This window comes from Protopterus annectens, chromosome 2.part1 (genome assembly GCF_019279795.1).
Source record: "Protopterus annectens isolate FY-2018-M chromosome 2.part1, PAN1.0, whole genome shotgun sequence".
NCBI classification, from domain to species: domain Eukaryota; kingdom Metazoa; phylum Chordata; order Ceratodontiformes; family Protopteridae; genus Protopterus; species Protopterus annectens.
In genome coordinates this window covers 353767053-353783542 of record NC_056729.1, presented here as the reverse complement: position 1 = coordinate 353783542, position 16490 = coordinate 353767053, and the positions used below count along the sequence as shown (strand labels likewise).

General features: G+C 39.9%; 1 protein-coding gene across 1 annotated transcript in view; it reads left to right on the top strand.

Annotated features, from left to right (window-relative positions):
* The window catches only part of HASPIN (histone H3 associated protein kinase), a 1280677-nt gene that overhangs the window by 624492 nt on the left and 639695 nt on the right, over positions 1 to 16490 (top strand). Inside the window, exon 6 of the mRNA XM_044063451.1 lies at positions 1562 to 1647. Coding sequence (XP_043919386.1) covers positions 1562 to 1647 — 86 coding nt within the window. The remainder of the gene's footprint in view (positions 1 to 1561; positions 1648 to 16490) is intronic.

Here is a 16490-nt window from a genome sequence, read left to right as displayed (position 1 = left end):
TCCACTCACGGTTCAAACAACCATAATGAGAAGCCCCACAGCTCTATGTAAGCATGCCACATGCTACACAGAGGTGCATAGACTCCATTCTCCTTCGAAGGTTCTGACTAGTCAAGAAAAACAGAGCGCTACACTTCGGCAAGTTTCGTGCTTCAGGTGCTGTTCTGTGGTTTTCCGAATCTGTTAATTTGCTCTCTGTGCCCCATGACATAGAGAGAATGGGGAGAAGACAGAGTTGTAAATTGCAGAACATGTATTCTAAGCCTTCATTCCGTAGCGCAAAGCGTTACAAGTATGTGCTGTGTGATCTAGTAAAGTAAATTAAGGAAAGGGCTGAGATGGTTGCAGATGTAAATATATAGCTGGTAAGTGGACAAACAACTGGTCTTTGAGTGTTTGACATGCTGGGGTGGAGGTCCAAGGTGGGATTGTGGCATTGAACCACATACTGTACAAGCAATGTCTGATGGTTCCAGGCACATCATTGCTGGAATTTATATTTGTTAATTACTTTTTATTATATGGTGGATTCCCTTGCATATTTTGACATCTTGGTTTCCTGTGATGACAGAGTTTTCAAGGCTGCACTCGTGGCTATAAAGAGTTAACAACTTTCTAAAGAAACTATTCCTGTAAACATTAAATCCTAGTCAGAGTGACCTAGAGTAGGCAAGTGAAAAGATCACTGAGAACTCATTGACACAAGACTTTCACTGTGTATCATCAGTTATTGTCCATCTTGACAGTGTCTTTATAGTGAATATTCATTCAGTTGTATTTTTTTCTGTCTGTTGTACTTTTATTCATCTGTTACTGAGGTAAACTTACTGGGCACAAGTTTGGTGTGGGAATACTCTCTAGTTGAAATTTTTTTTCTTTTTTTCTAGTTACAAAAAGTTGATCAAAGTTGCACAGTTTACAAATAGCAAATGAAATGAAGACCTCAGGTGCTGCAATATAGGAGAAAGTTTGTCGGCAAATCATAATCTTAACCATCTGTGTTTGTGCTACCTCTAGTAAATTTCTGTTTCTTCTCCATCCCCTTTGCAGCCCAGGTCTGTTTCCTGTTTACAAACTGCAAGTATTACTGGCGAAAATTCAGCCACCACAGTTCTAAGTCTGCATTGAGCAATCTAAGCACTCACAATCAGGGTTAGTTTCCAGCATGAATGATCTTATGTAGTCTGCAGTTGTGGGTGCTATCGGTATAGGTGAAAAACAGAATTGCCTTTAAAATATGTCATGTTTAAGAGACCAGGCAGGTTTTCCAGAATGAGCGAGAGTGCACTAGGTGTCATTCTTAGAACTACTTATGAGCAGACATTTTTCGATAGTTTCTTTTAATTTTGTCAGGATTAAATGTTATTTTCAAGATGTCTTGTACATTTTTCTTGTATGTAGATTTTGAGTTGCTTTGATTTTGTAATCATGCTTTTTTTATTTATATATTATGTTAGTGTTAGTCAGTGTTCCAAGCTGTAGGTTAAACCTGGAAAACGTGCTAATGGGTTCTTGTGCTCTTACTCATTCGCTGCTTCTTATAGTATTTTTTTTTAAACAGATCATCCCCATTGAAGGGCAGGATATTGTAAATGGCGAGTCCCAGAAGACATTTGATTCCATCCTACCTGAAATAATAATTTCAAAGTGAGTACTTGTTTTCAGATAATATTTTGAATTGTTAAGCAATGGGAAAGCATTCTAATTGTATGCATCTTATTTGACTTCCCTTTCCCTTTAATAATCTGGATGCTGACTTGAAGTATTGTTTATTTCTGCCTTAGAATGATGTTTTTTTTTTAATTTTCTCTCTCTTGCATGTTTACTATGTGGCACTCCATTCCTTCTCTGTTAGTGGTGATGCATTTGTTGCTAGTAGACAGGTGTTGTGTGCCTCATGGCAGTAGAAAAGTCCTAATACTGGCTCTCTGTAACAGAATTGGTCACTACCACTTCTGTTTTCTAGAGGTAGCTTTGTTTACCTTTATCTGCCTTTTTATGTTACCTGTGCATGCATAACTGTTCATCACTTGCAGTGACACTAAAATTTATACAGAGTATAGAGCAGAATAGCTAACGAACATTGCCCTACATCTGCAGTCTTACCATTTGTAGGTATAGTTCAGTACTTGGAGGTGATTGATTTTTTAAAATGATCAGTGACTAGATGTCCGTTTCTTCATCATAAGGAGACTCTGCTAGAAGATCAGAGTGATGTTACTGTTTTGCGTTATTTATGGCAATCCATTACACTTCATTTTCCAATGGCGCTTTTATGATAGGCACGGATAGCTGTATAAGATACATAAGATGAATGTAAGATATACATTTTTTTGCTAAGGTCATGGAGTGAACACTTGCTGTGTGGAGTATGTGTGTGTTGATCTGAAGGAGAAAATAAAATAGTGGTATGAGTCACACACAGTGCAACAAGAATAGAATCAGTTTTCTCTGAAAGGTAGTTTCCAGATTGCCTGGGTTTGTGAAACATAAGGATGAAATGAAGCACCGACTATGACCAAAGTCTGCATAGCAGTTCATGTACCAGAGGAGTCCTGCAGGGGATAGTTGGAGTCAGCAAGCGAACACCTATTTTGGGAGTAGGGAAGTGGTCTGATCACTATAACACTGACATGTAGTGGTGAATAGGTACATGAAATGTAGAACTGATCTGGAATGTGTGTTTGGCTCTGCCAAGCTGGGATTAGTACCATGTATGTGCATCCATGCAAATGCATATACATGCTTTGAGAGAGATTGCATGCCCCTCTCAGTGATGCAGAAGACAAAGGAAGTAGAAGCTGCCTCTTAGATGTGCATCATTTATGACGCAGTCTGCATGGGGTGGAGCAGCTGAGTAGTTATGTAGCCGGCAGGCCACTTAGCAGTGTTGGTTCATCCTGCAGTACTCATCTGAGGGTGGGGGTGGGGGGGCTAGTTGGACTCAAGCCATCAGGAGGTGGTTATCCATCCCCCCTGTGGAAGGGTGGAAGCCGGACATAGTATGGGGCACAAGACAACTTCATGCTTTCGTGAATAATGACCTCTATGATTGGCTCTGTTTGTCCCTTCTGGACTGAATGTGCTTCTAAGACCTGTGGGGATGCTGATAGCAAGCAGTGAGGAAAAAAGTACTTCCTGGAGTGGAGAGAACAGATGGAAAGCATGCATCATTTTCTGAGTCCGAGAGATCACCAAGCCTTAAGACTTTTAATTGATGGATAAGTTAGGAGAACCTCTCTACTTTATGCACTGTAATGAGAAGAAAACAGATTTGCTCTTGATGTGCACCAGAGTGAGTGAGAGAGAGAGAAAACATGTAACACTACAGCTTAGAATGACATTTATACATTAGGTAACAGTGTCTGTTGAGAATTTTCCCAGTATGATAAAGTCCCTACAGATAGGTTTTATTGAATTGCCCACTGCAATAGGAGCTTTTTTAAAAATTGCATGTCCTTTTGTCTATGTATTAAAACTGTATTGTTTTCTGTAATGAGCGGAGAAGTACAGGCAAAGCACTAGATATCGAATTCCTGTAAAACCAAGCCACCGTAGTGGACTTCAAGTGCAAACAGGTTATATAACAAGAGGAAGAAACTGTTGTCCAAAAGCAAGAGAGATGCCACTCAGCAGAAAGTTCCCTTCTAAGCTTAAGCAAGAAAATCAGAAATCTTGTAACGTCTTCTAAAGTAAATTATGAAAATAAAATCGTATCCCTAGCCAAGGATAATCATAAGGCATTCTTTAACTGTGCCCATAGTCTAAAAGGGAATGCCCAGCTATGTGCTGAACTGGTTGCAGATGGGATCACTCATACTGCATCAGAAGATATTGCCAACCTGCTAGCTGACAGATACAGCACAAACCTCACCCCCAATCCCCAACTACCATATCCCAAAGCATACCTGACTCCAGCCGTCTGCCTAGTACCTCTAGAGAACAGGTTATCTCTTGCCAAGGCCAAAAACATGGCCTCAGTGGTACCAGCAGTATCACAGGTTGTTTCCTAAACAATCTAAAACAAGACCTAATGGACCCACTTGACATTTTCTTTTAGTCATAGCTTGAGAACCAGCAATGTTCCTGCAGAATGGAGAACAGCAGCAGTAATCCCCCAGCACGGAGGGGTGCCATAAACTGACCCTGGGATCTATAGGACCCATAAGTCTAACCAGCCTCATCTGCAGGGCCATGTGTTACCATGGACCATATCGTCAAGGACATAGGCAACTTCCATATTCTGGACCCAATGCAGTATGACTTAAGGGTTGATCGTGCTTTTTAAACCCGGTAGACTTCTTTGAGAATGTCACTAAAGCCATGGGCGAAGGTAAGGCATTATACACAATCTGTCTTGACCTTGACACGGCTTTTGACGCAATCCCTCACAATGGCATAATAGAGAAACCCTCCCAGCTGGGAATTAACCCTTACGGTACTAGATGGGTAGCCAGTTGGCTCACCAACAGAACACACACAGTCAAAATTGATGACTCCACCTCCACCAGTAGACCCGTCACCAGTGGAGTTTCACAGGGGTCTGTGCTAGGCCCTTTACAGTTTGGGTTCTATTTCTCAGAAGTCCAGGTCAAAATAGATGACCTCTGGCTCACCAAGTTCACTGATTGCAAACTGTGAGCAATCACTGAGTCCACTAATGATGTTGACATATTACAAGAAGGGCTAACACAAAGGAATGATTGGTGCCAAAACCGTAACCTAAAACTAAATGACAAAAAATGTGTTATTCCCTTTGACAAAATGGAATCCCCTACAAATTACAATACTGACAGCACCCCCCCCCCCCCCGAGTTCCAACTAAGTGGTGCGAGATTTGGGAACACCACACATTGATAGCATTCTGAACCTATAGGAATGCAGCACAGTAATTAGAGATCCCTAGTGAGGTCTATCCATGGTGCAGATTAAACCATAGGATTTTGTTTTTGTCAATTGGCAAACATCTAGTTGACCATCAACTGCTCAGTGTTAATGTCCTTGCTCCTAATTTTTATTTCCGCAGTGCAATCGCCTGGAGCTTGTACTGCACAGACTGCCTGTATGTTGGGGAGTGGAAGTGGAAAGTTGGAGCAGATTTAGTTGTTAGCAGCGTTACCCCTCCATGTAGTGACATTATGCTGTAAGGCTGGGTGGGCACTGAGACATTGACTTTGAGATCTTGTCTTCCCTCAGTCTTAGGGCAGCACAGCCTGCACACACGCACACACACACACACCAGCAATCAATTAAGCCCTGCCCTTTACCAGGGCTTAATGAGTGATCCTCCTACCAGCACAGTCCATCAATCCCATGGTAGGCACATCTGTCCTTCTTGCCCCTTCACCTGATACATGAGTTGCTAATAGGTCATCTGGGATGTAGTCAGGGCTTCATCCCACTATGCCATTGGAGCAGCACATATTGAACTAAATTTTGAAAGCCACCAAAAATGTAATGTAAGGCACAGAGGACTGAAGGGAGAAGACTTGAGGATTCTGTTATGATGCCTTTAGAATAGAATTTCTATCTAACAGATGACTATATAAATGGATGCAAAAATGCTGAGCCTTATCAGAATAGTGTATTGTGTGGCACATCTTACTGGCCATTGCCAAAGCAGAATGTCTTTAGGGTACTTGACTATGCATACTAGGAGCAAGTGCTAGAGAAGGCAAACCTTTCTACTTGCTGATCTCAGCTATTTGTTTATTCCAGGACTCTGTTTTTGTCACATTTACAGCAGTATCTTAACAATGCTTCAAGCACAACTTCTCATCTGCCTTGAAGTTGTCTGTACAGCTGAGTATATGCTGCCAGGATTGGGGTTACATTTTCTCCATTGTGGAATAGCTACTGCTGCTTTTGCTTGATGTACCCTGCCTCCTGCAGGAAGATCCATATTTACAATCTGACTAAAGCACTTACTCACAGACCTTGCTAGTCTACTGCTGTACAACTTTTGTGGCTTTTAAACATTGCCAAGGAAACCTGTATTAAAACCAGTTCTGTTAGATTTCCAGTTAGGATGGAGACTGCAATGTGCCCTGGGTACTTCTTAGCCATGCCCACCTCCGTCTGAGCTATTTTTGTTTAAATTGGACTGTTCTGGCTGAATTATAGTGTATAAATTCTTTGATATAGAGTGATATAGTGTCATCTTTCTTACATGACTCAAAAAAGTAGTCCTGTGACCTAAACAATCTGCTGAAATTTAACACCTTTGGGGAGAACAATCACATTTTTGCAACAAAAGTCTTCAATCTCTTCATCAATGCCTCATCAGATACCTGTCATGTTGATTTCTCTTACCACAACTGCTGATTATAAATTACAGCAGATTATATTCGAACTGCAAAAAATAAACTTTTCACGAAACAATTATATGGAGAAAAACAGTCTAGGTGGAAATCCCTCTTGCTATGTACTCAGACCATATAGCTGAACTAAATGCTACACTGGCTAATGTTAATCACAGGATGGCTAAAATGGTAACCAAGTTGGATTTAATAGGAACTAGACAAATAGATTTTGAAAATTGCACTGGAAAATATCTAACATTCTGTATAATGAGTGACTGGTTGAAAAAAAAATTGCAGGATGGACATGGCTGCAGATGGATACATTGTTTTTTGAATGAGCACATCAGAATTTTCTTCTGCAAGTGTTGGGGAAGAGATTCCCTCATCCCATTTTAGTCTGCTTTGCTGTATATGCCCAAGAAGAAGTGCTTGCTGCTGTTTGGGCTCCTGGAAAAGTTTTAAAACTGAATGAATGATCACAGAATTTACTGTGATCAAGAATACTTGGCCAACAAGTGTAAAAAGAGGTCAGCTTTCTGAACAGAGGCTCTGCAAACACTAAAGATGGAGATTTAATCTCTTACATGTAGCTCAATTAAAACTATATATATATATATATATATATATATATATATATATATATATATATATATATATATATATGCACAGAGTGGTGACATTGCATTCTATGCACCAGAAGCAGCTGACACTAAGCTACCAGCCCTGAGGACGTGAGAAATATCAGCAGTGACTCCCACTTTGAAGCTTCCTCCCCTTCTAGCAGCCAGGGTAGCCACCTGGCTCAAAAGTCTGCTTATTGAACAGAACTCCTTGTTTTTTTGTTTTGTTTTTTTCAGAGGTGAATGTTAGCACAATCTAAAGCAGAGGCTACTAAAAAAGCAGAGAAAGGACGACTTGACAGTTGAAAATGGAAAAGATTAATTGCTGTGTTTTTCTTTTTCTTATTTTTATTTCCACTTTGATCATGTTAATCCTAATGAACCAATGGCCTCTTTTCATGGGAAAGTTAAGTCAGCTACTTGGTGTTGGACTAGAACTCGCAGCCTTCTGATCTTCCAGCACCAGAGGTAAGTGCCCTGCTTATTACTAGATATACAGTTTGTGCCTAGTGAAAGTTAACTTTGAACATCTCCCAAGTAACCACTGACTCCGGTTTGGACACTGGCGCCCCCCCCCCCAAAAGAAAAACCTAAAACCATACTTATGAGATGTAATTTACTACTACTGTTGTATTTCCCTTGTCAGTCTGGAGTTGAAAATACATACAGCAAGTTGGTGACTGCCACTTTATTCACTAATTTATAACATAGGGATCTCACTTTTATGTAGGTTAGGTATTGGCTTTGGGAGATCTCATTCTGGAACTATTTTAGGAGACTTGCTGAGTTTTTAAATAGAAGTAATATTTTAAGAGGCCCAGTAATAGAGGATTGCTCTAATTTTCCTTTTTTAGACGCATTGTAATCCCACAGCTGAGTTCCAGTCAGTCATGTAGAGATAATGAGAGTTAACTTTATGGGTTAGTAGCAAGTACAGAGTTTTTAGTGGTTTGCTCTTTAGATTATCACATAAGTCTGAACAACATGTGCTGATGGTCAGCTATTAATAATCAAATATCCTTGTGACGGGGTTTTTTTTTTTTTTTTTTTTTTTAAGGATCAGACTATGAAAACTTATTGTATTTTTAAAACTGTATTGTGCACAAAAAATGTACAGCACTGTAAGTCTTTCTTTTACAATTTGTGCTGCTGTCTTTCGTGACTTTGTATCGTTTTATAAATCTGAAAGTGTAATAATTAATTATAAATTGTATATTTTGTACTGGAGCTTTTCTCCCTAGTCCTTTTTTATTTTATAAACTTGCTTAGTCCAGGCCTTTTATTATTGCAAGATATTAACTTATCAGTCACAGAACACTTTAAGCTTGAGAGAAGAGTGTATAAGCAGGATTCTCCTCTAACTGTAGGGAAAGAGAAGGGGTTGCAGTGTTATATAAAACCTCATTACACTTGGTAAATATTATGCTTTTTGCCTGGCCCCAGAAGTAGATATGTTTTAGTTAAGGGGGGCAGCCATTGGTTATACCCATTTCCACGGCTAGTTTATTCTGCATGGTACATTGGTACGGGACTTGGCTGAAATCCTGAAAATATGAGTAGGGACACAAGGAAGGTTCACTGAATGGGCTGGCGACTGGAATATAGTGATTTTGCAGGGTTAGGTTAACTCACTGTGTGGACTGGTGATTGGAATACAATGACTGACCAGGGTTACGTTCATTCTAGCCCCGGATTATCATCCTTGCCATCCATGGAAAAATTTTTAAGTGTTTTACAACATGATGGAGGTTTATAGGATGTTGCACTGTTAAGATCCTGGTTATACCTGTTTTTCACAAAGGTATAAGTCTTATTCTAGAACAGATAAGATATTTATTTCATTAGAACATGCCTATATGACAAAGTAGTTTAAGACCTATCCAATATCTATATTGATCATGCTCCTTTAGAATTTATCTTTAAGTGATCCTTATCCCTGGGAAATGCAGTTTGGAGAGAGAGTCTCTATTTGTGTAACAGGGAAGGACTATAAGGGCAAATAGGGGATATATTTCAAGCGTCTCTTTACAAGAATAGTGTAGAAGCTGTGCTTTTCCATATGAAATAGAATACATTAAAGAGCAAATTAGCTGGGCTTCTCCAACAACAGAAGGCTTTAGGGAAATGTTAGGATTATTATTTATTTTATTTATTTTTTATTCATTCATTTATTTTATTTATATATCCTTTATTGAATGGGTTAGTCCCCCTGGGCTAGTAGCCTCTTTTCAGGGGAGACCCAAAGTGGTGGTTATTATTACTAGTACAAATTTGGCCAGGGCATTGGAGAACTTCCCATACTCTTTTCAGTAGGTGCAGTAGAATCTTTTACATCTACCACTAACTCATGCAGCTGGGGACTATGTTTCATCCAGAGGGTGGCACATTCAGGAGTGCAGTTATCGATCTGCCTGGTATGGGAATGAAACCCACAACCTTCTGCATGAAAGGCGTGTGTGCTACTTGTTGCACCACTGACACTACATAAATTAAAGGAGTTGCAAAGTGAACTACAAGAATGTCAAAATATGATCATGGGTGTAGAGGGTATGCATGATGGGTCAAAATCTGCTAGGCTAGCTTTGGATAATTGCTATCAATATAAGATGGATCTTACTAAGATCTTTAGGCTGAATAACTTTGAATTTACACTGTCTAATTAGAAGTATCTCACTTTTAGGCTGTGCCAACAAGCAGTTGAAAGAACAGTATAATAGATTTAGAAGTCACCAAAGTATGAGATAGTTGATTCCCCCAGTAAATATACAGATTTCTAAGGGCTACTAAGAGACCTTATTTGAGGTTGATTTAGATACCACCATCTTGGCGAACAATGTCCCACTTTATGTAAAAAGTCTTTGTCTCCCTAAATTGACAATCACTCAGAGTAGGGCATAACAGCGAATTTTCAATAGATGAGGTGCATAAGATTTTGGGGAATTTTGCTACAGGGAAAATGCAGGCCCAGATGGATTACCCTTTGAAGTTTATCAACTGTCATCAGACCACTGTTGAAGAATTTAAGCTTCTTGCTAATTTTATAAAGCAAATGTAACCAATCTTAATATCCTGACTTTAGCTATAGTAATGGTGAATCTTCATTACATTGATCACTGCTACAGTATCCTTGGCTATATGAGTTTTATCCTGCCAAGCATATAACAGCTGGTCAGTTTCCAAAGCTTTAGGGCACCTTCCACATGCCTAAATTGTCAGGCAGCTCAAGCTGTACGGACTTAAAAAAACAAGTTTGGGCACCAAGGCTTTCAGAGCTTTACTGCTGTTGAAGAAATTGCTCCTCTATGGTTTTTGAAGATCAGCAGTTGATTTGGTGAAGTTTCCTTTGGAGAAAACCTTCCATTTCCTTAATATTGTTTGTGGTTAATCACTTCCCTCTGTACATTTAAATGGGAGCACTCTTTTTCCTGTCAGTTTAAAAGGTTTATAAAGTAACTGAAAATCATTTTTTCCCTGTAGAGAAATGTTCTTTTACTTTTTTATGGGGCTTGTAAAGAGTTAAGTGTTCTTCTGTGAAAAAGGGAGTTTTGAAGACTTGTAGTTTTTACTGGCATTTGCTGCTTGTATTCTGTGGGAAAGAAAAACTTTTTTCAGCTTGACCATGGAGCAAACTTTCAGTCCCACAGTCAGTCCTTCTTTTAGCCACAAAAAGAAAAAGTTGAGCAAACAGCCTTTGCCTCCACAGCAGGCTAACAATTTGCCTCGGCCACATGTGGGTGACTCTTCTGTGGCCATTTGTTGCAACTCAGACTGCTCATCTTTTATCCTGACTCCTGCTGGTATAACACCTGCAGTCACTATGGACTGGAGGTTAGCCACATCATCTGCGGTTGTTGGGGTCCTCTCATTGAGCAAGGGGAGAGTCATTCTTGTTGGTTCTGGAAGACGGAAAAGGGAAAGCTTACCTGCTGTCAGAATTCTGTGCCCATTCCTGTTGAAGTTGCTGATGCCATTAGTAGCACATTTTTCCTGTCAGAAAGCAACAGAAAACTAAGCACATGTCTACTCCTCCTCAAATTTCGGTATAAAGGAGTAGTTTATTGGGTCTGTCTCAGGGTTTAATTCAGGTTATTGATCCTTCTTGTAAAGTAGTCTCTTCTCTGGTAGAAGAGAGTGGGGTACCTCTTTTCCTGAAGCGATTCAAGATTCTGAAACTGAACAGGAAGATGAAGGGACATATACAGGGTTTTCTCCCCAGATTTCTGATTCATACTCAGAGGAAAGCTTAGTTTGTCTCTCCCTGTGGGGGTTTCTCTTTATCTGAGACTATTGCTAGAATGTGCCAGTGCTTTCAAGAACACTGAGGCTCAGTCCCTCAGAAAATAACTACGAGTTGTTACAGAAGGAGTTTCAATAAACTACACCCATTCCTGCTGTTCTGCCTGCTTTAGGGGATGTGTTCGTTACTGGGTGCAATTTTCTTGATAGGCAGCTGCCCCTAAAAGGCAGATAGAATGTATAAAGTTCCTCAGTCTTTTAGTTTTTATTATGCTCATCCAAGACTTGACCCAGCAGTTGTACTTTTAGTTGATCTCATTGCTGCTAAACACTTGTTTAATTCCAATCCTATACTTTATGATAAGGATGGAAAATTATAAGTGTGGAGAAAAATGTATACTTGAATTGTCAGGCTCGTATGTTGGTGTTTTTTATGACTAACTGTGAAAAGTATGAGGAATTTTTTATTTGGAGTTTCTTCTTGTGAGGAAACATCTGATTTAAATAATTGAGTTACTTCTAGTGCTCAGATCACTTACTCATTGTTTACAGTGTGTGTATGACTCTAATAGTTTTTCCAGTGCTATGGACACTGGCATTTTTTGAGATGGTTGTATGGCTGCATTCTCAGAACCTCCCAGAGGATGATAAAAATCAGAATTTTGAATTCTCCTTTGAATGAAGATTTAGTTGTTGGCCCCTTTGCTGCAGAGGTGATAAAATGTGTGATGAAAGGGTTAAGCTGATCCAGGGAATCTAAGATTTTTAACTCTCCTTTTCCAAAATTTCTAAGGGATTCCTTAATTCCTTATCCAGTTTCTGCAAAAATGCAGGGTAAATAGTTTCAACAAAAATGCAGGTAAAGACATTTAAAAAAAATGGCAAGAGGGTTCCAAATAGAAGCTTCGAACCTCCCAAAACCAAGGACAGTCCAACGAGTCTGAATGGCTGTTCGAGACATTGTGACCCTCTCCTACCCCAACCCCTTTTCCTCTTCCAGAAAGTCTGAATCTCCATTTTTTCTTTGGCAATAGATGGTTTCAGACAAGTGGGTAAGAAATTACTCCTTTCCCGGAGATCATTCCTCATCCTCCAGATCAGACTTTTGTTTCCACCTGTTCTTCATCACGTTCTGTCCTAAGACGTGATTGACCTAGACCCCCTTCCCAAGTGGGAAGGGTTTTTATTCAAGGATGTTCTGTGTGCAAAGAAAGAAAATGATTGGAGACTAGTTCTGGATCTTCCTTTCTTAAACGTGTTTGTGATAGTATCCAAATTCATAATGCCACTTTACAACTTGCTAACTCTTCTTTCTCTTTCAAGTTTCCTGGTAACACTAGACTTAAAAGATGCTTATCACATCCCTATTCATCCAAACGTCATATGTTTCTTAAGTTTTTGTATGTTTGGATCACATTATCAGTTCTTTGCCTTACACCGTGGACTATTCACTGCACCCGGAGGGTTCACAAAGTGACTTGCTTCAGTTACAGCTCATTGCAGTCTTCAGGGTATCCACATTTCCCCTATTTAGATGACTGACTTATCTTTGCAGAGTCTTTTTTCAAAGTGTTTGGAATCTCTCTCGGGTGAAAAATCTCTTACACAAGCTGGGATTGCAAGAGACCATTCAAAGCCTTTCTTGACTCCTTCGCCCAGGATTGTGTGCCTGGGATGTGAACTTGATACCTCAGTTTAAAGAGCTCTTCTTTCACAGGAGAAATATTTTATTTACTTATTGACATTCGTTAACCGGGTTTGTCCAACTGGGCTTGTGGCCCATTTTCAGTGGAGACCCGAGGAGGAAAGCTCCAGTAGTACATTTTTAAACAAGTACAATTTTAAACAATATTGAAATAATAGCAGTTATAGCAAAAAGATTCACATATGTTGGGTTACATGCATAAAGTTAAAGTTGCATTAAAAAGCTTAGTAACATAATTTTACATTGATATAGTTCAATAGGTCAACAATAAAAATTTTTTTTGTTTGTATGAATTATGCAAATGCTTAGTAGACACATTGGAGAGAGAGGTGTAATGAGGTACTAAGTATGGACCTTTTGAGGGTACATAAAGGGAAGGAAGACTAGGTGGGGTCATGGCAAGGGCTGTAGATTTGTGTTTTAAGGTTTTCCACACACACTTCAGTCACTGTGAGGGGATATCAGGATTTTGGGTCTCATGGATTCTATGATTCTCATGATACTCCTGGCAAGACTCCACATGAGAAAGATGCAGTGGTATCTGAAGTCTCTTTGGTCTCAACACCAACACCCTCTGTCTTTTCAAATCCCAGTGCTGTGGTGTGTCAGAAGAGAGATTATTTAGTGGAGACAACAGATATCCTTAAATCTGTGTCTTCCCCTGTCCTTCCCTGTTCCAAAGCAGTCAGTCATCACAGATGCCACTGACTTTGCTTGGGGAACAGTTTTAGGAGGGATAAAGGTGCAGGTTGTGTGGGGAGACTAAGGCAGACACAAACACACAGATATCAAATAGATGCATGCCCTGATCAGTGCATTCAACTCTCTGAATCATCTTTGGTCCCTGTGATCTCTCCAAGTTGATACAGACAATACTACAGTCATGTGGTACATCAACAAGTGGGGGGGGGGCAAGGTTGTACCCACCCCCTGCAGACTAGTCATGTTAGTTTGGCATATACAGTAGCTTCACAGCACAGTCTCACTCTACGGGGCATCCTACATTCTCTCAGAGCAAAATTGTAGTGCAGACCCTCACAAATGGAAACTAGATTGTGGGGGGGGGGTCTTCCTAGATTTGATCCATCTGTAGGGAGATCCTCAAGGAGACCTCTTTGCCTTCTCTCTGAACAATCAGCTGGCAAGGTTCTGTTCCAGAACTGCATGCAAGAAGGCCTGGAAGACAGATGTCTTTTCTTTTTCTTGGACAGGAATTTTCTTGTATGCTTTTCTACCTTTTCCACCAAAATCCAGGGTACTTCTGAAGATTCAGAAGGAATCCCCCAAAGTCATTGTGGGACTTCCTTCTGGCCTAGGCAACTGTGTTTTTCCGTTTTGGAAATGGCCAGTGGTAATTACCACAAGCTTCCTTACAATCTGGATCTACTCGCACAAGAACAAGGGGGTTTGATACACCCTGACATCAGTCCTGTTCGATTGACTGCTTGGATGATAGGGTCTTAATTCCTGTTAGGCAACTGTTTACTGAGGGCATGCAACAGATCCTGATGGAGGCAAAAAAGCCTAGAAAATCATATATTGGCAAATGGAAAAAGTTTTCTAATTGGTGCCAACAACATAACCAGCAACCATTCAGGTCTAGTTATGTGGGTTTACAGTATTTGTGAGAGTTACTATCCTATGGCCTTTCTTATTCCTCTCTATCAAGGTTTGTTTACCAGCCATTTCAGCACGTCTGCCCACAGATCCTCCTCTTTCATTGCAGACTAATGGCAAAATGTGTTTGAAATATGGTGTTGCACAAGTGGCAAGTAAACCAGTGACCCCTCTTTGAGATCTTAATTTTGTGTTAGCAAAGCTAGCACTTGCTCCATTTGAACCAGCTAACCTGGTTGACTTAAGGTTCTTAACAGGGACGAGAGTTATACTGATTGCTCTGACCTCTGCAAGAAGTGTATCTGAGTTGCAACTTTTATGAGAAGTCAACCCCATCTCATGTTCCACAGGGAATGGGTTTCTTTGAGAACTAAACCTTCTTTTTTGCCTAAAGTGATATCTGAGTGTACTTTGTCAAACTGTCCATTTCCCCGTTTTCTTTCCTGAACCTAAAAATGATGGAGAAAATATATCCCATACCTTTGATGTCCACGGGCAACTCTGGTACTGTCTTGACAGAACTAAATCTTTCAGAACTCGGATAAATCTTAATTTCTTGTGAAGGTAAGAAGAATTGACAACTTGTGCCTAAACATTTCCAAATGGTTGTCTAAAGCTATCACCTTTTGTTATAATCACTTTAACAAAAATATTCCAGGAAGGGTGAAGGTCTACTCTACCAGGGCCTTGGCTTCATCTATTGCTTTTTAGAAACAGTTGGAATCTAGAGGCATTCTAGAAGCTATTACTTGGTCCTCCATACATATTTATACAAAGCACTATAAGCTTGATTCCTTCTGTAGGTCCAGGTCAGGCTTTGCTAGGACCATTATCTAGGGTGCCTGGACTTTTCTTCCACCTCCCAAGTATAATCTACTCATATAGCTAAGACTACTGTGCCAATGATAAGTATGATGAGCATAGTACAGTTGTGTAAGTAAAGTTACCATAACAGTAGATATTCAAATGATCACTGGTGCAGTAGCTGCTCCCTCTCACAGTTCCCCTTGTTTTTTATGCTAGGAAGTGGACATTTATTTATTTTTTGTTCCTAGTATTGCCCTTTCAGGGCTCAGCCTCCCTCCCTCTGTTGGCAGGAAAGCTTTTGAAGGGCTTGCCACCAAAACTTCTATTTTAGTCAGCACAGCTTGAGCTGCCTGACATTTTGGGTACATGGTAGGTACCCTGAAGCTTTGGAAGATGGTCAGCTGTTGTATCCTTGGCAGGCTATAGTCCACATTGCTAAGTCTACTGCAGCAGTGATCATTTGAACATCTTCTGTTATGGTAAGTTTACTTACTAGGCTTCAGAAAGTACAGTTGCTCAATTTCTATACCATATCATGATTATAGGCTATTTGCCATGCTGTTGGTGAGTAGAGTTATTCCATTTCTTCCAGACTTGATTCATCTTGAAAAGAAACAAACACATTTGATCCCTAGTTGTCCTGCATTTGGCTACCAAATAAGAGCATATTTGATTATAGAGCATGCATTTGGGTAAAAGGACTGGTTGCTCATAGTTGTATTAGATGCAGAAAAAGCTCTTAACCAGATATTGTCTGGCATTCAAGACATCCTCCAACCCATTATTGATGGATTTTACTGCACATCAGTAAGTCATATGGCATCAGAAAGTTCTACTTGTTCAATGTTCCAGAGCTATTTTGGTTTTCTCAGTGAGTTAATATCTTTATTATATATAGATGACAGCATTAGGATAAAAATAGGTCTGTATATGTCTTCAGAAATTCCATTAGCTCTGGGATCCTGACAGAGAAGTCCACTTCCACTCTTCTATTTGCCATAGATTTAGAACATTTGGCATCAAAAGAAAGAGCTTTACTGTGTTCAGTATATTATGGCTGTTACTAATTTAACTCTCACTATGAGCAAGTGGCTGTTTCCTTTATTTAACAGACCACAAACAGGATCTAGGAAGGGTTTTGATGAGCAATTAGTTTTCAAGGCCATCTCTGAATGAACGATCACCTCAAAACAGATAGTCAAG